This window comes from Coenobita brevimanus, chromosome 89 (assembly GCF_032717465.1).
Source record: "Coenobita brevimanus isolate Jiangsu-jjx chromosome 89, ASM3271746v2, whole genome shotgun sequence".
NCBI lineage: Eukaryota > Metazoa > Arthropoda > Malacostraca > Decapoda > Coenobitidae > Coenobita > Coenobita brevimanus.
In genome coordinates, this window is record NC_137042.1 from 19487260 (window position 1) to 19512821 (window position 25562).

At 40.1% G+C, this 25562-nt stretch overlaps 2 protein-coding genes across 8 annotated transcripts in view; one reads left to right on the top strand and one right to left on the bottom strand.

Annotated features, from left to right (window-relative positions):
* Fpps (Farnesyl pyrophosphate synthase) overlaps window positions 1–7084 on the bottom strand; it is a 64469-nt gene extending 57385 nt beyond the window's left edge. The window contains exons 1-2 of one of the 7 annotated variants that reach the window (XM_080281419.1): window positions 6633–7025; window positions 28–240 (exon numbers count right to left, since the gene is read on the bottom strand). In XM_080281419.1, coding sequence (XP_080137545.1) covers window positions 28–155 — 128 coding nt within the window. In that variant the 5' untranslated portion in view covers window positions 156–240; window positions 6633–7025. Of the gene's footprint in view, window positions 1–27; window positions 241–2173; window positions 2217–6575; window positions 7037–7065 lie in introns of those variants that run through there. The other 6 variants (XM_080281413.1, XM_080281417.1, XM_080281416.1 and 3 more) reach the window with 6 other exon arrangements.
* A 520-nt stretch (window positions 7085–7604) lies between these two features.
* Window positions 7605–25562, top strand: part of LOC145411438 (E3 SUMO-protein ligase PIAS2-like) — a 54613-nt gene continuing 36655 nt past the window's right edge. The window contains exons 1-3 of the mRNA XM_080281477.1: window positions 7605–7775; window positions 9343–9509; window positions 22678–23009. Coding sequence (XP_080137603.1) covers window positions 7749–7775; window positions 9343–9509; window positions 22678–23009 — 526 coding nt within the window. The 5' untranslated portion in view covers window positions 7605–7748. The remainder of the gene's footprint in view (window positions 7776–9342; window positions 9510–22677; window positions 23010–25562) is intronic.

The following is a 25562-nucleotide window of genomic DNA, read 5'->3' on the forward strand; positions in this document are numbered from 1 at the left end:
GTACAGATGTAAGGTTTAACTACTTACTTGTATGATGGGAGTGAGGTAGTTCTCAAAAGAAGCGAAGGAGTGCAGTTCTTCAGAGCCAATCCAGAACGGCGAGCAAGAAAACCTGCCACCGCCCACCCTCTTGTCACATTCCTCAACCCTGACATTCTTTTAGCACTGGTCAGTGACCTCCTCAAGTGTACAGTATTGTACAGCTATGCCCTCAGGTCTTTGTTCGTCTGTCTAGGGCTGCTGTGGGATGTAAACAGTGTATATAACTTCTTCAACATTTATCGGTATTGATAAAGTATGCACTGTACAGTAAATGCATGTTACAGCAGCTACTCTATATGGCATGGTAATCATTTAAAGCAATATTAAACAGCTTATTGTATAGTTTTATTGTTAACTGTATTGTATTCACCACAAATTCTGGTGAACTTAAGAACATTAAACACTGATCAGGAATTGGACAAATTCTACATAAGGTTAATGCATAACCACATGGTTTGAGGTAGGAAAGGTTCCAACAGATACTTTACAGCTAATCAACAACAGTCACAACAGGCTTCATCAGACTATGAGATTAAAATTGGTTACTACAGTAACTACCTGTAGCTAGGTGTGTAGCCTTAGCCACAAAACCAGTTAAAGTATGGTAGCCTACTTACAATTTTGCCAGAATTGTAAAAGCAGAACAATGGTTCATTATAAATAAACCATCAAACAATGTTATCACAAGACAAAATGTGCAGTGTGTGTGAACAGAAGGTGGCTAGCCATACAGTGCCGGTACGGTACGACACCGGTACCGTACTGTACTTAAGACTCTGTGTCTGTACAGAAGTTCTGTAAGTCCATTTTAATATGTTGAGGAAAAATGTTACTATCTAACTTTCTAAGTACTGGGTATGATAATGATCTGTTATATTTAATTATCATTATAGCTAATTAAAAACTACCAACTATAAAATTCAAACACCAACAGTATGGTATATACTGGTACAGTACTGCCCAGTACAATAATTATCACACAAAAATTTACCAAGTACAGTAGTAATACAGTATCTACTCAATCAAAATCATATTTACTTTTATGTGCTTTTGTGGTACCAGTGAAAACTGTGTATGATCAGGGGAAAAGACTTTACAAGAAAACTGTTTGGCACACAGCTGGGCTAAGTCTGTTTAACATGCTTATGTTTTCAGTGTGCCCACGTAAAAATCAAAACAGTAAAGGTGGCAAAAGAAAGTGATCTTAAAGAATGCACAAACTATTTCAATCAGTCTTTTTCCCTACTCACCACAATCTAATGTCACATCAATGGCTGCCCATTTACTAACAGAGCTGGCCAATTTTTTTCTTTTTTAATGTGAGAAAGAAGGAACCAAAGGCAGCGAGCCCGCAATTAGTTGTTCCCTTCAAGAGAAAAACAAAATACAAGAGAGTCCCAAATTCAAGATCCAATCATTTCGAGATGCCTGGACACACTGCGTTTGAAAGACTGGAGATCATAGGAAGCAGGAAATACAGACAGAGGGAGACAGTTCCAGTGTTGACCTGTTGCATAAATGAAGGACTGGGAGTAACGGTTAACTCTTGTATTAGACAGCTGGACAGAAAAAGGATGAGAGTTTGCTGCTAGATGGGTGCTACGTGCCCAAGATCAACCATTTAGGTAACAAGGAAGGGAATGTAAGAGAGCAGCAAGTGGGGAAGTTCTCCAGCGCAATGTAAAAGATCCACCTCAAAATTATATTTGCCATGAATGACAGTTTTCCTGGGTTAAAATCTGCCAAAGGAAAGGAATGGATGCAGCAACCTCTGAAAGGACCTACACAGTATAAACCAACTGGCACACAATACCCTGTACTGAAGCTACCATCTTTTCTAAGTTCCTGTATGAAGAGAAGGGGTACCCATCCCAAAAAGCTATTTCTCTAATTACAGATGAGCTGTGGCTGCCACCGAGACATCAACTTCCTAAGGCAAGGCTCTCAGTATCATTACGACATTGTACCCTGGCAGCTACTGATGAGGAGGGATGCAACAATTGCTGTGATACCACCTTTCTGATGAAGGGCTTCAGCCATCATCTTGATAATTTAGCCATGACTAGGTCCTAGAAAGGTTCTGCCTATGACCACACCATTCCTCTCTCCTCAACAAACATTATGAAGGCACCTTCACTTCACTGGATTCAGCAGCACAGACACTGAGGAACGACCACCACAACAGTAACGATCCATTGCATCTACATTCCATGGTGGGAAGGTACGGTAGGCCTATCTGATGTCCTTCTCATCCAACTACAAGAAACATTTGACAAGATCAACAGGTCAACAACCAATGATACCCCTGGCAATAACCTACAGGTACTCACACTTCTGCAGGAGTCCCTGTCTCAACCAAACCCCTATGAAATGTTTCACTTTGTTTAAAAAGGCTCCAACATGCTTGCATACATCGGTCTTGGACACCTAATGACGGCTCTCCATGCTGCTCAATCTCTGGCAGCCTCCCTATTCACTATTCTGTATTTTGTACATATTGTGTTATACCAACAGTCTACTGTTAATAAAGTGTGCTCAATGTGTGGTTGTTCTTCATTTATACTTCTGGCTTACTGAAGAAATGCAAATTACTGGTAACCCCTTCAATCTGATTAGGCTATATATACTGTGTACTGTGTATTTTTTTAAATAGTACCTCTAGACAATGTTATACAGATAATGCTATCCAGCCCACAATATATTTTTCTTTGTTGAGAAGCTAAATATTGCCTTCATTAAGTTTTTTGTGTGAAACCTCCCTTGAAGTGAATACATTCCACTGGAGGCAACAAGATATCAGGTTATAGGACATGACCAGAAGGCTGCAGATCAAGCAGCTTGGAAAGCAGCCATCAGGTGAAACATGGCTGATGCATGCAAGCATGAAAGCCTGCCCTATAATAAATACAGGTTAATGACTACAGATGGGTGCACCGACAGATAAATATACTGGTACAATTAGATACCGTATACCGTGGGATGCGACGGAATACCGTACAGCACTTTTAATTGTAAAATACTGTATAATAATTTTTATCACCATATAGGTTTGTACACACCTAGTTATGTGAAATCCAGTCAATAAATTGTGTTTAATTTAACTGTTACCATAATTAAAAAATCAGGTTCCAAAGCAAAAACTTACTCAGGTTATCGAAAGTATTTTGCCTATAGCTCGACAACTCACCTTGACAGACTTCTAGTTTGTATAAATATTGATTTAACTTGTCAATACACTTATTTGCTCTGTAAATCAATATTTATGCAGAAAAAAAGTCTGTCAAGGCGTGTTGGTAATTTAAAGGGGAAATAACAGCTAATCTAAGCATGTTGTCACTCTGAATCCTGAATTTTTATTAACAGTTAAACAAAAATTTTTTAACCAGATTTCACATAATTAGGTGTGTATGAACCTATATGATGACAAAAATTGTATTTTCTTATGAAAAGTGCCAATTCAGTACCGGGTATTTCGTTGCACCACCACGTAGCTACAACTGATGATTCTCAAACTGGTATGAACAACACCAGGTGGAATACCCCAGTTGTGCTGCCTTGTAAAATATAATTTTAAAATTTCTAACATACCGGTATACTACATCTGGTACTCAGAAAAGTGTTATATATACTGATTACTATTGCTAAGTATGGTTACATAATAAATGTTCCAACATTTGCTCTAATCAATCACTGGTGTCAGATGTACAAAGTTCCCCATGCAGAACGTTTTCATCCATCCCAGTAGCTGTCGCCAGTGCATTTGTCATTTGCACTAAGTTCCCTTATAGGAATCTTAATGATCCAGCCTATCCTAACTGAGGGGTTTTGCCCATAAATGCCTGATTTTAACCACTAAGGAGACTAAGGAGAACATTCTGTAAAACAAGATGACAGTGATGTAGTGATCTGAGCTGTTTTCTCACAGACCTACATTCTTCTATCTATCTATTGCCAGATGCCATAATCCCATAAGGGGTGGCCATTTGACTTTGAGTTATTTGTTTTACAGGAAGGGGCACCAACCCACTTGCTGACAAGTAGGGAGCACGTATGGTTTGGTTATATGGTTACCACTCAGTGTTGTAAATGGTTTCTTGGCTTACATGAAACCATTTGGCTTGTCACTCAATGTAAAGCCACCTGTAAAGGAAAGAAAAGCACTAAGAAGTGACAGGAAAGATGGGAGAAATAGGAAGAAAGGGGGACAGACACAGAAAAAGAATGATAAAGGCTAAGGAAGAAGTAGGTAGCACTACATCAAGTGAGTGGATGATGGTCGCCACCACCTACCACAAACCCACATTCTTAAGGTAAATAATTTTAGTACAGAACTAGATACATCACAGGTGATTATCATTTGGTTTTCACACCAAAAAAAATACTGAAGGCAACAAAAAATAAACAATACAGTACGGTAATTTGAATTTCATGTAGAGCAGACTTTTCCAGTCTACCAGAAGACCCGCCGATATGTCATAAAAATACCCCAGCTAATACCAATACACCAGTCCTGTACGAGACAGCCCTAGCATGTATTCAATATGGACGGTGAGTGTTAGCACCCAAGTGGTGACATGTAGAGGTGTATGATATGTAGGAGGACTACTGGGCCTTGAGAGCAGGCTGTGAAGCCTATGTCCAGAGTCAAGCACATTAAAAAACTACTTTGCGATATTACAGAAAGCTGCCTGAATGCCTCCAACAGCGTGTTTTCTGCCGGTCACACCAACTAGAAAGGACATCAGCATACCAAACAAACTCAAATTTACACAATTTAAAAACCATACATAGCAATGGAAGTCTAACTGGAGGCACTGAAACCTAGCTGGGGGCTTTGCCTCTCAGATTCCCGAGTGATTAGCCTATAACCTACCTCACAGCATGCAAACTATAATGGGCAATAGGTAAAACTTGCACAAAAACATTATCGAGCATTATGAGCATTCGTCAATCATGATGTGTTCAGCAAGCATCATACAGTACCACCATGTGATGGCAAAGGGAGGTGTGATCGTAAATATCTTTACATATATACATCACAGAGGAGACATCCATTAACTCCTCAATGGCCGTGAGATAAAATGGTACATTTGTGTGCACCATAAGCTGGCCCTGGGACAGTTTTTTCGAAATTCGAAAATCAATTTTTTTTCTTACAGATATGGGGAGAACCATCTGGTGCACCTGGCAATGTGTTTTTTGGCTTCCTAAACTCATCCTATGATTTGCTAGGATTTGCAGAAAAATTCGTAAAATTACTAGTGTATGCATGCACCAATAACATGTAAACCAATGGTTGATAACATGTGAGATGAAATGACTGCCTGAGTACTTGGGATAGCAGAGTCAGGTTGTGTAGACTACATAGCCTATACCGCTGGCCTTCATTCCCTCCCAAAACTGTTCGCAGTTTTTTATGGATTGCACTAATTTGATGCCCCCTGCACTGGTAACGTAAGGCGTTGTTCGACATTTGCGGTTATTGAGGGGTTAATATATGATACAGGTTAGCAAAATAATGCTCAGTAATTAAATTAAACTACTTCATATTCCATACGAATATGAAACTGCCTGTTTACGAAAACATTTAAAAAAAAGCCCTACTACTGTATGTATGCAAATCTATAAACAATAGGCCATGGTTAAGATTACGGCAACTGTAAGTATACACTCATGGACTACGATTATGGTAGCCGTAAGCTACACTCAGGCACTATGATTAAGGCAGCCATAACTTACTGTAACCTAATCTAACCTACCCAAACCACCAACCATAACTGCAAAATTCTAGTGGTTTAAGCTGAATTGTAACAGTATTAACCTAATCTAACAACTATTTCATTTATTATATGTACAAAAGCTCTGTAAGTGCCATAAACTTAGTCTGTGAGTGTATGTGAATAATTACAGATGCTGTAATCCTAACCACTTTGCAAACAATAATAAAGGATCCTGTTAACACTTCATTCAAATAGGAACTCTGAGCATATGACACCAGGTAGCCTACACTTGCTATTTTCTACATTAAATGACACAGAAGATACACTTATGGTAAACATACATTTTAGGCCTACTGTATGCTGAAGCACCTTACCAAATAAGTTCTTTTTCTTCCTGACAGTATTCTACATTTTTCTGGCTATTTTTGGGGTGGTAAACTTGGCCACCCCGTTTGGGATACATGGCATCTGGCAATGAATGAATGAATGAAAATAACCATATCACGTTAAATTTCTTTCCCTCCTGTTTTTGGCAATGTTCCATTCTGCTGTTCCACTTTAACCAACCTAACCTTCCATTTTAGCTTTACCTAACCTACCCAAACCTATTCTGGTAATTTATCCTACCCTAACTTAACCAAGATTAAAGTAAATCTTCACAAGTTTGCCATTATAAACATCAATGAGGCATAAGGAACATAACAACAGGGAGGAAAAAAACAATTGTTTACCATCATGCAAGTACAAGAATACAGAAAACAAACTGAATAGCAATTGAATTAGTAAGCTCCTGCTGCTTGAAATAAAACGTACATTTACCCACTTAATATGTACTTATAAACTGCCAAAAACGAAAAAAAAATAACGTACTGCATGTAGGCACTTAACGCTGTAGGAGCTAAGAAATTAATTAGCTGAGTTTTTTCCAAGTACATTTCCAGGCACTGCAAGACATGCATAAGGGATGTTGCATTTCAATGAGATTACTATTGTTGAAGAACCCATTATTCCTCCCTCGATACTACTTCGTGCGTTGCTAGTTTACAGTGTTATACATAAATGTACAGAATAACGACTTCAATTAGTTGTGCCATGCAATACTGTATTCAGTACTGACTCAAGACGGAGATCAACTCGTTTGCCGAGTGACACACCACTTATCGATTATTCATTTTTGAGAGGCCTATCAGACCAACAATAATTGGGCTACAGTGATCCACGCTCACTCCACCCTCTCGCACTCCTTCAACCAAATGACACTCGTGAGAAACTGGAACATGTACGAGCGACCACGAAACGTTACCCTCCTCCTTTGCACTCTGGGCACAGACTGTTTACTTCTTCACCGCCGACAGAAGTGCCATCTGTTGGCCACGCCGACACTCCCGCCTGCACTCTTCCCTTTTCATTCATTACGTAATTTCCATGCTGATTAATTTTAGATTGGCAAATAGAGTTATGAAAAAAAATTATATATGTATTTAATCATCATACCAGCGACCCAAGCTGGATGAGTGAAAGTGTACTTTTTAGGAGATCGGCGATGTTGTTGCGTGAGAAGTAGGCTGGTAAACACGAGCAGCTGCCTTTCCTTGAAGTTCTGTATCTCGTAGACGAAAAACACGGTTGGAATCATATTATTTATGCAGTTCTTATGTAGCAAGCAATTCTTAGACTAATGTAGATGAGTGTTTACGTGGTAGACGATTTTTGTACAGACTTTGAAGCCAATAACGAGTTAAGTGTCAGGTATACTATTCGCGGGAACTTGAAAACATTATTTGTTGATATTGCTGATTTGAAAACTTGGCTGTCAAATTCTGATAACACATGGATAACTCGACGACTGTAGCTTCTGAAGTCAGCGTGCAGGGTTTAAGTTTTGGCTTCATGTCTGGGGCGGCATAAAAAGGTGGATATTCAGGATACCGGTACTGTTTTCCAAACCTGCCTTCAGCACCCCTATTGCACCTCGAAGATATCAAGATGACGGAGAATGAAGAGCAGTTAAGGGTAAGCTTATCCTTACTTATTAAGCTGTATCATAAGTTTTTGTTAAATGCAAAATGTGAATTATTGTGTAATATGGTGTCCTGTTTTCGGTAAGCTTTGCTTCTATTTGAATACCTTAAAGTGCTGTGGGAATACCAATAAGAAAATGTTCATTTGTTTGTACAGTTACTAATTTGGAATACTCAAGTTATAAGTAATTTCTGCAGCAGTGGATTACTTCAGTGTATATTTCATGTCATAATATTATTACAGTTTTGGACAGTCACACCCTTCACTTAGGCTAGTAGGTTTAGATTATCTGATAGGGCAGTTAGGTTTGATCAGTTAGGTTAATTTAATTAGGTTAACTTGGTTGGGTAAGGTTAGATTAGATCAGAAATAAAATCAGAGTAACCTTGACTGTCCAGAAATGCAAATTTACCATTATTTTGTTAGCCTTGTTGCTCCATTTGTAACAGATTAAAATATTGGTTAGAAATTTTAGCACTGTGCTAAGGTAGGCTGTGTTCACTTGAAAAATAAGTGAACAAACTGAAGGAAATGTCATATAAAGAATCCATCCATCATCCAATCTTACATTGCCCCTTGAGGAGCCTGGGGCTAGGCAGTTGGTCCCGACATTTAAGATGAGAGTGAATCATATAAAGAAAATGGTGAAAGTATCATGATGAATTATATATCTTTTTTAATTGTTTACTGACTCAGATTCTGTAGAAATAGCATTTATTGTTTCTGAAGAGTGTATGATTCATTTATGACACCCAAATTCTGCTGAAATAACATGTTACTCCAGAGTACCGGTACTACTGGTAAGGTTTGTTGATATGGAGGTGGCATCCCACAGAGGGCACTGGGTCAATTTGGACCTTAAATCGTTTCAGTTAGTTAGGGTAGGTTGAATTGAGTCAGGTTAAATCATATTGTGTTTTGTTAGCAGGAATGAATGAGAAGTGACGGATTGACTTTGAAGCCGAATGAAACCAAAAGTTTGATATGGTGCATGGCTGCCTGCCATGGTTTGTGTGTAAGATTTGAGGTTGTATAGTTGATGCCTTCAGAATTACACATTTCTGCAACTTTTTAAAGCTATCACAGTGATAATTACATTATCATTTATTGAGAAAAAATAGCAATAAAATTTGCTCATTTGGACCAATGTGGAAAATATGAGAATAAGATGGTTGGAAGCAGCAGGAGTGAGAGATGTAGACTGAGTTGCAGAGATAAAAGTGTGAGATCAAAGGTCAGTGGTGTGTCATGGAAAGAGTGGTCATTTTTGAGACAGATGCGTGGAAGGTCTCTTCTTGTAGCCGGCTCACAGGATGCAACATCAGGCAATAGCTAGATGTTCTGTTTCTTCTCGGTTAGAATAGTTGTTATTACAAAGAAACTTTTATCAGAAGTTCACTGTATATAACTCAAAAACTCAAGTTTTTCATAGGGAAGTACTGGATATATGCCGTTTTATCTTAAATTTGTAGTACAGGACCAGTAATATAAACCATACTGTACTGGTATTGTTACTTTTGCTGGTATACCATTTATTAATTTTCTTTCCATTTCACAGAGAATGGTGATGACCTTTCGGGTCTCAGAACTGCAAATGCTTCTAGGATTTGCTGGAAAGAATAAAATTGGCCGCAAAAATGAGCTACAGAGTCGAGCAATAGAAGTGGTGAAATTGCGTAATCCTGCCATTCATGCCAAGATCAAAAAGCTATATAAAAATATTCAGTAAGTAGATAGCTATTATCAATATGTTGTAGCTATATCAGAAATATTTATAGCTATTATACAGAAGACTGTATTGTGTGTTAACTGCAGTGTTTCACTAATTTTTAGTACATTGACAGTAGCAATATAATACTGGTGCTGGCATTTTAATAATCTGAATTAGCTAGTAGTTATTGGCCCAAAGGAACTGCAGGAGTACTGGTATGTTTAACAGTATATACAGTTTTGATTTTCTTTACTTATATAGTAAACAGTATACTGCAGTGAAATTTTGATTTTATTGAATACTAGTTCACTGCGTTTATGGAAGGAGGATGATGAACTGATCAGTTTATCTTACCTTTTTGTCGGATTAATTTTAATCCTAAAATTGAGTATTCTGTGAAAGTTTATTTAAACGTGACACAATCTTTTTGGTTCAGTTGTGATGATAAAGCATATTTTGTATGTACTCGAATACCGTACCATATCTCGACAGACCCATGTTTCCCCATCAAAGCGTGTACAGTTTCCTGTATTATGTGCTGTGCTTTACTGAATGAATATGACAAAGAAATGTTACCATGAGGCATAGGTAGTTACTGAATAATTACTGTTTGACAAAATTCATCATGATTTGCTTTCACGACTTTACCTCAATGAGTCTTATGGTAGGTCAAGTCTCCGTCAAAACATGATTAGCATAGGTGTTAGGTTATGGTTGGTTCCCTATTTTGTATTCATTCAGGACATTGACATTTATATTTTGTACATGTATACCTACTTTAATTTAGTTACTAAATGAATATAATGAATAAAAACGTATTTTCATAGTTAGCTACAAGTTCCAGGACGTTGGTGGGAACTTTCCACGCAGAGAGATTCCTTTCATGAACGGGCCAAAGGTTTCTACTGTAAGCTTTTGTATGCCTTAATTTCCTCTCTTGTGTAATAGGATTGCTTGTCTATCTATCTATCTATCTATCTATTGCCAGACGCCTCAGTCCCGTTTGGGGTGGCCACGAACAAATCGCCTCCAAGTCGCCCTGTCCCCCGCCATTTCACTGCCCTGCCCCCAACTCACACCCCCCTCTCTCATATACCTCTCCACCCCATCCCTCCATCTCATCCTCGGCCTCCCCCTTCCTCTTTCCCCTTCCACCTCACTCACATACACTCTCTTCGTCAGTCTTTCACCCTCCATCCTCTCCACATGTCCAAACCACCTCATTGTGTTCCTCATAACGCTTCCTATCACATCCCCATCAACACCGCAACACTCCTTTATATCCTCATTCGTCAGCCTGTCTCTCCATGTGACTCCACAGGCTCCTCTTAAATAACTCATTTCCACTGCTCTCACTCTTGACTTGTGTCCTTCCAACAACATCCAAGCTTCACTTCCGTATGTTAGAGTTGGTATCACAATACTGTCATGTAGTAACTTTTTCACTTCCATGCTCACTTCCCTGTTTCTTATCACTGCTTTCAAAGAACCAGCAACCTTTCTTCCCTGCTGTACCCTTTCAAGCACTTCACCCTCCAAACTTCCATCCTTACTGATCACACTACCCAAGTACTTAAACGTATTCACATTTTCCAATTCCTCCCCATCCAACCTCGCTGTACATTCACTGACTTCACCTCTCTCAAAGACCATCACTTTACTCTTCCCTACATTCACCTTTAGATTCCGTTTCTAACACACTCTCCCAAACTCATCCACCAAGCCTTGCAGCTCCCCTTCGTCTTCACTCAACAACACAGTATCATCTGCAAACAACAGTACAGGGAGTTTCCAAACACTATCCTCTCTCACCAGAGCCACTCCAACATTCACTACCCTACCTTGTACCTCTTTTATTACCCCATCCATGTACAGAGTGAACAACCGTGGAGACATGACACATCCCTGTTTCAACCCAACCTTCAAAGAGAAAAATTCACTTAGTTCACCATCCACACGCACTGCAGCCTTCGCACCATCATACATACTCTTCACAGCATTCAACAACTTCCCATCTACTCCATATATTCGTAACACTTTCCACAATCCTTGTCTATCCACCCTGTCATATGCTTTCTCCAAATCCATGAAAGCCGCATACAACTTCTTTCCCTTCTCTAGAAACTTTTCCACTAAAGATCTAAGAATGAATATCTGATCTACACATCCTCTTCCCTTCCTAAAGCCTCCCTGTTCTTCTCCAACTAATTTCTCTGTTCTTTCTCTAACTTTGTCAATAAGTATCCTACCATACACTTTTCCTATTATACTAAGAAGACAAATGCCCATGTGATTACCACACACTTCTTTTTCCCCTTTTCCTTTGTACAAGGGAATAATTATACCTGACTTCCAATCCTCCGGGACTCTACCTTCCTCCCAGGCCAATCTGCACATCTTCCACATCCATTCTACTACTATCTCTCCCCCATGCTTCAGCATTTCACCACACACCCCATCAATTCCTGGGGCTTTCCCTGATTTAACTTTCTTCATTGCATCCACAACTTCTATCCTACTGATTTCTTCCTGTCTTTTCACCTCCCTCATTCTCCCAGCCATTCCCCAGCCACTTATACTCGCATTACTTCCATCCTCTATGTTCAACAATTCCTTAAAGTGTTCTCTCCATCTGCTCAATTTTTCTCCCTTCTCCACTAGTAATCTACCATTTTTATCTTTCACTCCCCTGCTAACTTCACTTCCACCCTGTCTTACTCTTTTCACCTCTCTCCAGAACATTTTCGTACAGTCCCTCCATTTTACACTCAAATTCCTTCCAAATTCCTCATCCATACTAATCTTTTCACCTCTCTCTTTCTCTCTACATATAACTCTCTCTTCCGCCTCTCAACCTCTTCCACGCCCCTATTTCTCATCCATTCATTTTATGCTTTCTTCTTTTGTGCCACAGCCTGTTTCACCTCTTCAGTCCACCACGCTGTTCCTTGCACCTCCCTCCGTCTTCTCTTCCTTCCACACACCACATCACATGCTGCACATATTTCTTCTGTAAATATTCTACACACACCTTCCACGTCTCCCATTGCTCCAATTCATATTTGCCCAATCGTTCCTCCACTTCTCTCTTATACTCTGCCTTTTTCTCATCCTCTTGTAACCTTTCCACTCTCCTTGCAACTACTCCTTCCTCTCGTCTTTCCCTTCTTCTATTCCTCCATCTTACTTGAACTCTAATTCTGGCCACCACCAAGTAGTGGTCAGAAAGTCCACTCCCCCAACCTCTATAAACTCTTGCATCCATTACACATCTTTGCATCCTTTCATCCACACACACATAATCAATCATTGCCTTCCTTTCATTCAGTTCACCACCCACCCTTCTCATCACTCGCCATGTATACCTGTGGATCATTTTATGCCTGAAGAGGCTATTGGCTATCACCAACCCCCTCCCAGCACAAATGTCCACTAACGCACTCCCATTCTCATCTATCTCAGCAGGCACACCCCACTCACCAACTATTCCATCCACCTTCACATTCCCAATTTTACCATTCATATCACCAATCAAAAACACTCTCTCATTCCTTCCAAACTTTTCCATGCACACTTCTACACTTGTCCAGAACTCTTCTAGCACGATCTTGCGTTGGCGCATACACACACACAATCGCCCACATTTGTATTCCAACTTTCAACTTTACCCACACAATCCTTGACCCAACTGATCCATACTGTCTTATGCTCCTCTTCCATCTTTTACTCACAACTATACATACTCCTTCCTTTGCCCTCTCATTCTCACCCACTCCTGCACAAATACCTCATCCATACTCCCATTTTCTCACACTTTCTCCTCTCCATTTTGTTTCAGTTATTCCACATACATCCACTTTCGCATCCTCAAGCACCTGGACAATCTCTTTCTCTTTCACCTCATCATTCGCTCCCCTTACATTCCAAGTTCCAGTTACAGTGTCCTTTGTCCGGTCCTGGGTCGTCATCGTTTGGTCAGTCCTTGTCCGAGGCTTATTGTTCGTTTTTTTAGTTAGTTGTTTTCCGGGGAGGGGCACTAACCCAATTCAGGGTAGGCATATCTTCCATGTTGTTGTCCAGCAAACCATTTTTTACTTCCTGGAACAATTTGGAAGGCATATATTTTGTAGGGGTTCTGCATACCGAGAATACATGCTGTATTTCAGTGTAAAAATGCCTCACTTCTCCAAAAGGCCCACAATCTTAGAAAGATGAGTAGTTGACACTGACATCTCCATTAAGCATAATTTTCACTTATGCTCATATTCTGAGGTACTGCTCACGTCGTTTCCACTGTCCAACATGGCATTGCAAACAAACCTGGGTTATGTGACTGCATGCTCTATATAGGCAAAATCATTTTAATTATACCACATGTTACAGGTTTTAGCATTTGTTTCCTCGTACAATATGTTTGTTACTTAAGAACTGTGTAGCTACAGTATTTGTTTTGAAGTACAGTTACTAGCATAAGTAAAGAACAAATTTTGTTTAGAAAGCCATAGGATTGTGAAAACCCCAAGCTATAGCACTGTTGGCTTTTCCTGTTGCCCTAGCTAATCTCACATCCAGAGGTACTCTACAGTTAAGACATTTCCAGTTTCCAGTGGCATATACCAGGCAACTGGGGAGCACTACCTGCGATCCTGATAAGGTTTACTTTCTCTTCCTAACTAGTGTTTCTGTGGTAGAATATTAATCTGCTGATCTTAATACCAATATATACAGTAATCCCGCCAGAGGTATGTCTGAATTGTGGATTCCTCTGGATAGTGAACTTCTCCCTTAGCCCCCCTTTGTACATACCCAGTACCCTAACTTCGAAAGCCATTGTAAAAGGTCACTCCAGCACATCATACAACACTTACTGCTGGTGTTTTACACTACTCTGTCTTGTCAAGCAGACCTGTATACCACAGCCAAACAAGTCCCATGGTCAAGCAGACCCATCTGCCACAGACAAGCAATCACCACTGCAAAAAAAAAATTGTGCCAGGCAAAAATGTTTGCTCAGCCATAATTTCCACCTGGACGAAAGCATTTTGTCTAAATAAAGTGGAAAAATGTATGAATGATGGTTTCGAACAGCCACATCACAGCGTCTCGATAATGGATTGCTCGGATGATGGACATCTGGAGTAATCGAGGGATTACTGTATTGTGATTATCTTGTCAGGTGTAGAGAAGAATTTGAGGATTTAAATATTGCTGAAATGATGAGACATTATAACAGTTATATTAGGGTAGTGTAGGGAAAAAAAAGTCAAAAGAAAATTTTTTTTACTGTGTTCCTGCCCGGTTTTGCCAGAAGAAACCTTTTGGTGAAACCAGTCAGGAATAAAACTTGTCTGTCATTAACTCAAGTTTCCCTACACCATTATCATGTTGTTTAAAAGGTCATTTCTCATCTGGGACCAACATGTCATTAAAACATCCCTGCTTATTATCATCTCAGTGCCTGTCCTGATTGAAACTTCTGTAGCACATTTCAGTGGTGGTGGTGGTGGATAATACAGTGGGCTTCAGACTGAAATCATGGATGTTGTAGGGAACAGTTTGTGGATTTGAATTTGATATTTGCCATGATCATTGCTCATTCCATGATCCCTCCAACACACTGTGAAAGCACTGCCACTTACTGTATACCCAGACAACATATTCTGAATGTGATAAAGGTAGTGTATTACAGAGATGGTGGTTGGAAATACCCAAATGCCAGGTGAGATGCAAGGGCTGCAGATGATTAGCCTTCGTTTGGTGTATTGTGAGTGGACTATTGGAATTCTGGGACAGGCTACCTAATTGGTGTTCAGTCAGTTTCATAAAACAGAAAAACAGTTTGTTACTGTGCTGGCATCCAAGCAGTGAAGTGTAAGGATAAGTAAACCAACTGTTGCTGCTTCAAGGGGGGATTGCTGGATCTCAAGGAATAGGCTGCCATATCTGTTCCCAGAGTTTGCTCTGTTGTCTGTCATAATTATCAGTTGCCAAGTGGCCAGTCAACTCAGGGGAGCCTTTCTTCCTCTTCCCCCAAATCTCCTTTAACCTGTGGAGGATGGAAGCTTCCCTGTGGCAAATAAAATACTGTAGTTAAGACAGGGTACTCTGATATTTGACCCTAGGATGGCAAATTTTTCTTGTAGCAATTAACAGTGTTTTGCATCAGTCAGAGTATAATACTGTACATGTTATCAGTTGTCATTTAAGGTTAAGTTCATAAAATGCACTTTCTGTTTGGACACCATTATCTCAGATGATAGAGTATATTTACCTGCATTATGATGTCTCAATTCTTCTGCCCTGGTCATCAGTCATTTAATATATATAACACATCACCCAGAGTGTCTGAGTATGTTAAGATTTGGTGATAAATATCAGAATAGCCAGTAATGTATTGCAGTACAGCACAGGAATCTGGTAAATGAGCACCACCACCATCATCATCAGCACTGTATTCATATTCATACCCTTTTGTATCTTTGCTTCCTCCCAGAAACTGTGACAGGTGTTTGCCATTATTGCACAGTATGTTACGGAGAAAAGTACTGCTATACTTGAGCAGTAGGAGGGTAAACAGAAAAATACTGGTGCTAGCCAAGGTTCGTTGCCCTGCCTCCCTGCCGACTGTTAAGCACCCACAGTCAGTAATGGTATCGTTCTCAGGTGAAATGGGAGGGGGAGGTCTCTACTTCCTAAGAGCTTGATGATGAATGGTGGCCAGTACATTCAAGTTCTGAAAGATCATTTGTTAATTTTCTTTGCTGTTCATGGGTGTGACTTTTTCATGCACGATTCAGCTCCATGTCATAAGTCAAGAAAGGTGACAAAATGGCTTCAGGATAATCGGAATGAGGTCTTTGACTGGCCTGGCAACAGTCTGGATCTAAATCCAATTGAAAACTGCTGGGCAAAGATGAAGAAAATCATGGCAGAGAAGAAGACACCCAATCTGGACAACCTCAAGACTGAACTGACAAATGTTTAGTCCAAAGAAATGTTCTTAGATTACATTAGAGATCTAAGTGATTCCATGCCAAAACACATACAACTGGTCCTGTAGAACAAGGGAAACATGATTTCATATTAAAGAATGGCATTTCATGAACAAACTTTGTGATATACTATGATTTCTGTGTTTTTTAATACCTTGTGGGAGGAAGTCCTAAGTCAATTTGCGGTAGCTGTGTATATACACATACACCGTAAAATGGGACTATTCGACTCACTTTTGGCTGTTTTTTGTTGCACTAAGATGTGTAGTGCAACATAAAGGGCACTTAAAAAGCTTTACTGTATGGGTAATGAAACACAAATGACCCAGCTTATGTGAGAATGGATTTTAACATAGAAAAACACAGAAAAGAGATATTTGAAAAATCAATGTATGTATCTATCTATTGCCAGATGTCATATTCCCATACGGGGTGGCCATTTGACTTTGAGTTGTTTGTTTTATGGGGAGGGGCACTAACCCTCCACCAACCCACTTGTTGACACGTAGGGAGCACGTATGGTTTGGTTATATGGTTACCACCCAGCGTTGTAAATGGTTTCTTGGCTTACTGGAAACCATTTGGCTTGTCACTCAATGTAAAGCTACCTGTAAAGGAAAGAAAAGTAATAAGAAGTGACAGGAAAGATTGGAGAAATGGGAAGAGAGGAGAGCAGGCACACAAAAAGAATGATAAAGGCTAAGGAAGAAGTAGGTAGCACTACATCAAGTGAGTGGATGATGGTCGCCACCACCTAAAAATAAAAACAGTGTTTATCAACATCTGATGTGGGGCAGTTGGACTTGGCCCTCCAAACAGCTGGGGCTATTTGGTTCACTCATCCAAAAAAATTAAAATGTACAAAAATTGCCCACAAAAGGAACAAATTCATACATACAGATATATGAAAATATTAAAACTGAATATAAACATATAAAAACTACGCTCAATATACTGTGTTGATGGGATACTTTTGGCACGTTCCCTAAATTTCTCACGGAACATTCAGAAAATAAAAAATATGTGTGTATCTTAGGTATGTATCTTGACGTAATGAATAATTCTAGTGTCTTCTACAATGAAGGGGAAAATGTAGTTTCCTTATTGAATTTTTTAAACTTTCCAAACTTCCACAATTTGTGTTGCATCAATGTACTGTACAGTACTTGATTTCAGTGATTTCTGGAAACACAAATACAAACACTTTGCTGTCTAATTTCAGCTCCATGAAGCTCACTTCAGATACACTGTTGCTTATTTTCCTTTTTAGTTTGGCTGCATAGTGATATGCATCTCACTCAGGGGTTTCTAACTTCAGTAACACAAAATTCTTATTTGAAGTTTTTCTGTGTTAACTACTGGAAATTTTTTTGTCACTATGGGATGCTTCTTCAGTCATCTCATTCCACTGTTCCTTGCTCCCATCTTCCTCAATTTCATCATCCACTTCCTTCATCTTTTTTATAACTGGGATGTCTGCTACTTCTTCCTTTGTGTTGACTCCCGCAATGTTTTCTTCCTTTCTAACCTCACTTTCCATGTCGACTACTTCCAGTTCTCCTGCAAACTGGAGTCTCTTTCTTGCCGATGCCAAGAATGGTTTCCTGCTACCTGCACCAAAAGGACCGGCTTCGACAAGGTCTCTCTGAGATCTTGGCTGCCCCGGTTGAATATTCAGCCATCAACCACACCTGCGGGAACTCCCATTGCTATGTTTTTCACTGCCCTTTTTTTTTTCCCCCTTCAGATAAGAGGGAGGTGCTGGACTTACTCTGTGCTCAGTGCCTTGTTGCTGTTTGACAGGTTCCTGTCTCAGCTTAGAAATGACATATTGGGGATTAAATGGATGTATCCCACAGGCACGGAATCCTGCTTTTGACAGAGGACCTCACTTATGCTCCATCTCCTCCTCTAACTCCAATAACAGTATTGGGATCATCCACTTCGGAAGTGTTGTCATGCTTTTCCCTTGCTTCAACTTCCAATTGGTAAGAAGTTTTTGCCACACTGTTTTAAGGAGTCCAAAAACTGCATCATCTAATGGCTGGAGCAAATGGGCTGAGTTAGGTGGCAGGAAAGCCATTCTAATATTATTTTCTTCAAAAAGATCCACAATCGAATGGTTGATGTGAGATGGTAAATTGTCCCCAATGATCAGTTTTGGTTCCTCATGTGGTAGTGTTCTTATGTATTTCAGGGAAACCTTCTGGAACCAGTCGACAAAGCAATCTGAATTGAACCAGCCAGAAGAACTTCGGTTATATACTGGCATACCCCAGTTTAATGATGTAATTGGTTAGGTAAAACTCCCTCATTAGGCAGGCTATCGTATATCGGGGTACTTTTAACCCTTTAAGTCCGGGTCGGGTCTTAAGACGGGTTCTCTTGATGGATTCCGGGTCGGGACTTTTAAGTAAAAGAGCCTCAGGCAACGGGTGGCATCGTTTGATACCCCCAACCTTCCACGTTGCACTCAGAGGGGTCTGGGCTCTGACGTCATATGTAAACAAACCTGCTGGTACAAATGTACCGGGTTTTAGGGTGGATTTTTTTTTTATTTTCGCATTTTATGCTCAAATAATTACCTAAAAATGACTCATAAATCATAAAATAATTTTCTACAAACAAATATATGCCTAAAATCCTTCAAAAATATGCTGTAATAACAGTACATGTGACCGATTTTTTTTTCACGTCTGCAACGCGCGGAGGTTAGGCAGCGCGATTGTGCGTAGCGTGGAGTTAGAGGGAAGTCTTCACTTTTCGCCCTCAGCACAGTATTCAGATGAGATGGCAGAACCGGACAGCAATTTGCAGAACTCTGAAGTGACTAGTAGACTTGATGAAGAGAGGGAAGTGCATGACATCACCGATTTTGAAGGATTTTCCGACAGTGATACACAAACTCCGTCAACCTCAGGGGTATCAGTGAGTAGTGCTGGCGTGAAACGTAAGTTATCGCCAGGTTTGGAGTACGATAGTGATGACCAGGAGAGTGGTAGTGACAGTGAGGGGATGGCACAGGAGAGTGGTAGTGACAGTGAGGGGATGGCAGACAGTGACAGTGATGGATTTATTCCCGTGAGTGACGAGAGTGATGATGATTCAGACCTAAGTGATGATGATGATGATCCCAGGGTGTGTGACCCTCCCTGTAGGCCTGGTGGTATTGGTAGTGCTGGTGGATCTGGGTTTATCTGGGCAAATGGTGATAGATTCATACCAAATTGCTATAGATTTGATGCAACTCACAGTGGAGTGACAAGGGCTGCTGGAGTAGACAAAAACAGTTCTGAAATGGAGTATTTTCTCCTGTTTTTTGATGGTGAAATTCTTGATTATTTGGTACAAGAAATAAGTTTTTCTAATAAGAAAAGAATGTTCTGTTCAAACTATAAGAAGAAGAAAAGTTTTGTTGAATGAGAGGAAATAAGTTCTGTTCTAATTACTGGTAGCATTAGTAAAGTTCAGAAGTTGAAATTACAATTTTTTGAATATGGAAACAAGTTCTGTTTTGAAAATAATTGTACACAGAAGCAAGAAATAAGTTTTTCTAATAAGGAAAGAATGTTCTGTTCAAGCTATAAGTGAAAACACCAGATAGAAAAAAGTTGTTTGTTTACTTTCTGCGGCATCCTCATGGATTACCCATACTGCATTCATCAGCTTCATCAGCTGTAATTTCAGTAATGGGTAGGTAAAATATATTTATTTTATTATTTTTATTGATATTTCATCATTATCCATCATCCCAAACACATAAATCATAAAAATATGACATGTCAAATTTCCCGAAACTTTTGCCTCCCGGGGCATGTCTGCGGATTCTGAATTGCCTCACAGAGGGGTTAACATGTATATCAATGTAGACCGTTTACCAGCATTGGGCTTCTCCCCAAACCAAGCCCCAAAACTAGTTTAAAGCCAATCTAAATGGCCTAACAGCTGTCAGGGAAGCTAACCTAAACCTAACACCTGTGAAGAACTCACTAAAACCAACAAATAAAATCTGAAAATTGTTAGATATAGGTCAGGAAAAAATAAAGCTTAGTGAACTGTACCCCAAAATGACAGTGTTCACCCCACCTATGGCTAAAACACATTGATCTAAGACTAAAAATAGTTTATAAATCAACCTAAACACACAATTTTAGTCTAAAAATCATCAAAATCGGTAAAAAAAATAAAAAAATAAAAACCCATCGTTAAACTGAGGTTTGGCCATCGTTAGGTGGGGTATGGTGGTATTTCTACCCCTATTGTTAAGGCGGGGTATCGCATCTGGGGGTATCGTTTATCGAGGTATTACTGTACTGTGTCGATTGGTCCTCCTTCAGTCCATGACTGCTGGAAGCGTTCAGCCTTGTAAACAACATACGGACTGAAGCATTTTCCACTGGCGGTGGTGGAGAACATGATGGATGTTGAACTCTTTGTAGTATTCTTGATATGTCCCGCATGTTTTATACCACTCTGGAATATCTGGAGCATTCCCTTAGGATCATCCGTGATGTTGGTTTCGTCATAGTTAATGATGTTAGCATGAGGTACTTCCCTAAGGCTCTCTGCTAGCTTTTTAAAGTAGGCCTGTATGACCTCTTCAGAGACAGCAGCCCGCTTCCTTGGAATATTTTGGCATATCCTTGAAGACAGCAGGTTTTTATGTCTTCTCAGGAAGCCATGCATCCAGTCTGTACCTGGGAGATTTTTCTTGAACTCCACGATGTAGTGTCTACAACTGTCCAGTTAGTAATTGATGAAGTTGCGTAGGTCTCCTGTAAATCAAATGCCAGGCCAGAATCTCTTAGGGTTGCTATATTGTTTGCTATTGCAAATTCTTCATTTCTAAAAAGTGCTGTTTTCCTTTCAGTTTTCCCAGGCGATTTCGCCATCCCATTATACTGCCGATGTAGCATTGTTTGTGAGACGCTATGTTTTTTATCAGCCATCCGCTGACATAAGCCCTCATCCACATCCAAAAGAGGTTTGACCATTGCTTCTGCTGAGTATTTTGTACCAACAGCTGTCTTCTTTTTGTGTGTATGAACCATGCTGTAAAAGAAGCAATATCTCATTAGTACAGAAAAACCTGATGAGATGCACATATAAATTGCCCCAAAGTGCCAAATCAGATTACCCCAGGAGACTGAGTCAGATTGCCCCAGGGGGTCGAGTCAAATTGCTCCATTGCTCTAAAATCATAATATTTTATGAACTAAAGCTTACGGGTACTTTTATATTTATAGGTGGATACACATTAATGACACATAACTTGTTATTATATAACCAAGGGACAGCAGAGGAAAATATAATTAATCCTGTATTTATGCTTGTAAATCACAGCTCAACAAAATCTGAAAATAACAGAAATGGAAAATTATTCACAGTTTGCTTACCTTGAGCAAGTTATCCCTAAATTTCATCTACAATATAAATTAGTGATTATAGAACATAGTACCATATGAAAAGTCAAGTATACCCCTATTTACATTGTTTGGACCATCTGAGTCTCATTACCCCTTATTAAATCTAATTACCCCAGGTATATATTTATATATATTTATGTATATACAGTATATCCATCCATCCATTCATTCATCCATCCTTCCAATCCTATGTTGCTCCATGAGGAGTGTAGGAGCCCAGGGTTTGGCAAATTGGTCCTGACGTTTAGGATGAGAATGACCAGCCTCACTCATCCCTGAGTGGCATTACGTGAACAGTAAACCCCAACCACCCCATGGATATAAACCTCCATAGTCTCAGTCCGATTGGAGTGCCTTAATTGCCCACTAAACCACCAGGTGCCATACTTTGGTTATATGGTTACCACCCAGCGTAGTAAAGGTTCCTGGTGCACAGGAAACCATTTGGCTTGTCAGTCAGTGTAGAGTCATCCATAGGCAGAAGAAAGAGGAAAGAAAGACAGAAGAGGGAGTGTAAAGTCACCCATCGGCAGAAGGAAGAGGAAAGTATGAAGGGAAGAAGGAAGAGGAAGGAAGGAAGATAGGAAAGGGCAGACACCCAGAACAGCACTATATCAAGTGAGTGGATGGTGAGTGCCCCCACATATATTTATATATTTATGCTGTTTTAATTTTTCCCATCTTTTATCTCATACATCTCACACTCAGACATTAATGACATTAAGGCTAATGTCTAGTCTTCTTGTGTTTTTTTTCCTGTTTAGACTAGAGATGATGTCGTTTGGTGACAGGTCGCAAGTGGCAGCCAGTGGTCCCACAGGAATTCTTCCAGCTCAGAAAGCACCCATGAGTCTCAACACTATACCTGGTTATACTCAGTCAAGCAGTGTGGGAAACTTAGGAGTCAGTTCTACACTTGCCTCCTCCCGCTACTCCTCCAGTACCTCTCAAGTGGCTACCCCTGGGCTGCCTTCAACTGGGACATTCCCAGCACTCTCCAACAGTAGCCATATCTATCCCATCAACCCAGATGTGAAGTTAAAGAAATTACCATTTTATGACATCATCTCAGAACTCCTCAAGCCCTCAACTTTGTGTAAGTCTCTTGTGTCATGTTTGTAAGTGATTGCAATATTAATTTGTTCTGGACATATGATTGGTAAGTTGTCTACTTCTTACTTCCACCAAGGCCTTGTTCCCTCCTGGGAACTTATATACAAATAGTGGTCATGATAGAGGTGTCTTATGGCTGCTCTATCTTGACACAGCTCTCTTCCTTAAGTATTCCTCTTCTGTTTCCCACTTTCTTGCATATATATGCTCAACTTTATTTTCAGGTAGTGTGACATCTTCCCTTTACAGTTTTATCAGTTGACTCACTTTTAAACAGTCTCTTTTCATGAATTCTATGTATGTATGTCAGCTCTTTCATCTGTGCCACCATACCACATTGCAAACATGGCATAGTACTCTTTCATCCATACCACAGGTCTCATAATGTATTATTTCTTAAGGTACACCTTACCACAAGTGCATCTAATAGAGCATGGCCACACTTGCTTAAAACATGCATTCAGCAAGATGAAATGAGGCACAGTTAGTGCTGCTGCACTAAGAGTATTGTACCTGAACCTTGAAACGAACTGAGTGCCTTATTTCCTCTTGTCAGTGATGTGTTGGGCAAGTATGTCAGCATCCTTAGGAAACTGATTTCAGTTTCAGAGATTGTTGTACTTAATCATTATTCAGTGTCTTATGGTTTATGCCTGTAGAGAAAGTATTTGAAAAAAGTGCCCTAAGTTTTACGTGGCCACTGAAAAAACTGGAAGTTGAAGATAGTGACAGGTTCATGTGAGAGAGAAATGTATGACAGTGGGAGAGTAGCTGTGTATGATGTGAGTGATATGAAGAGTTTCTGAGGACATGGAATATGTACGGTAAGTGTGCATCAGGGTGTGTCTTGAGCCCTTTCTGGTGATCATAATGAAGAGGTACAATTGTAGGATTTTGGCTACTGTATGGGTTGCCATAGGAATTCTGTTATACAGATGTTGTGGTATTGATTTGCAGGTAGGAGGAGGGGGTTGAAGATATTCAGGAGTAGGAGGTTATGGAATCAAGGATTTGAGAGTGACGGGGGAAGACAAATGTAATGACTGGTGGGATGGCCAGAGGCAAGTTTGCAGAACATTGTGAATGGTCTTTTAGTGTGTGTGCAAGAAAGGGGTGGGAGTATCTGTGTAATAGTATGTATTATAGTGGCCAGTTTGAACATGTTGTACATGAGTCGGCAGCTCTACTTTATGAAAGGTTTAACCAGTTATAAATTTGCAGTATTAATGGGAACTGTTTGGATCAGCTGAGGTTGGAAGGCTATATCACTGGGGGTGTTGTTTGGGAGAATCCCAGTGTGTTCCCTGACTTGGATGTGAGGTGATGGTCAAGACGCTAACTCGTTTGCTAGCTACAGTTAGAAACCGTTGTCATCGTCTGTATAACTTTTTCTGTGTTTGCATGTGCTATGAAGGCCTTGATATGACACAGTTGAATATGGAGGCTGCAAGAGGATTGCGTGAAGTGTATTAGTACCCAAATTAATGTATGTGGGTAAGAATCTGAAGTGGCATCAGTATGAAAAGTCAGGATTGATAGCAGTAGAAATGGAACCGCCAAGGAATATGTATACAATATATATATATATATATATATATATATATATATATATATATATATATATATATATATCCACAGCAAATTGACTTAGGACCTACACACACAAATGCTGTGGGAGAGTTGTCTGTCTTAGCTTTGTGTTTCCACCTCTACCAAGTGAATTTTGGGGGCAAGAGTAACTAGCAACTCCTCTGGTGTTGGCAGGAGGTAGTGAAACACTCAGCACATCAGTGCTTGCCCAGAAGCGAGAGTGGGAGTATATGTTCCCTTCGCTTCGAGCTTGCACCTCCCTCTTTTTTCGTATGCATTACTATTTGCCCTGTTATTTTCCTAGAGTTGAGTTTTCATGCCTGGAAAATACTGCTCGAGGGATGAGAGGGTCCGTATCATTGCATGGAGGCAGGATAATGTCCCCATCAACACAATTTGTGAACGTACTGGACGTGCAGTCGACCGTCATGAAGATTCTTGCTGCAGCGCGCAGCCTGCCACCTGATGTCGTACCAGAGCACAAGCAAGGCGGTGGAAAGAAGAGGACATCTTCCAGAGGTACAGATACGCATCTGAAGAGGGAAGTAATCAAGAATCCTCAACTGACAGCAGCAGAATTGAAGAGAATGCATCCCCAGCTGTTACAAAACATCTCAATTTGAACTATCCAACACCGCTTCCAGAAGGAGCTGGGTTTGCCAAGCCGCACCGCAACCAAGAAACTGCTTTTCACTGACTGCATGAAGAAGCAGCGCATTCAGTTTGCCAAGAAGTATGCACACTGGACATCGGATGAATGGTGAAAAGTTATGTTTTCTGATGAAAGCACATTTCAAATGTTCCAGGTGCATTCTACCAAGGTTCGTTGCCCTGCCTCCCGTAGTGGATATGACCCTGCTTACACGGTGCCGACTGTTAAGCACCCACAATAAGTAATGGTATGGGGGTGTTTCCCAGGTTAAATGGGAAGGGGAGGCCTGTACTT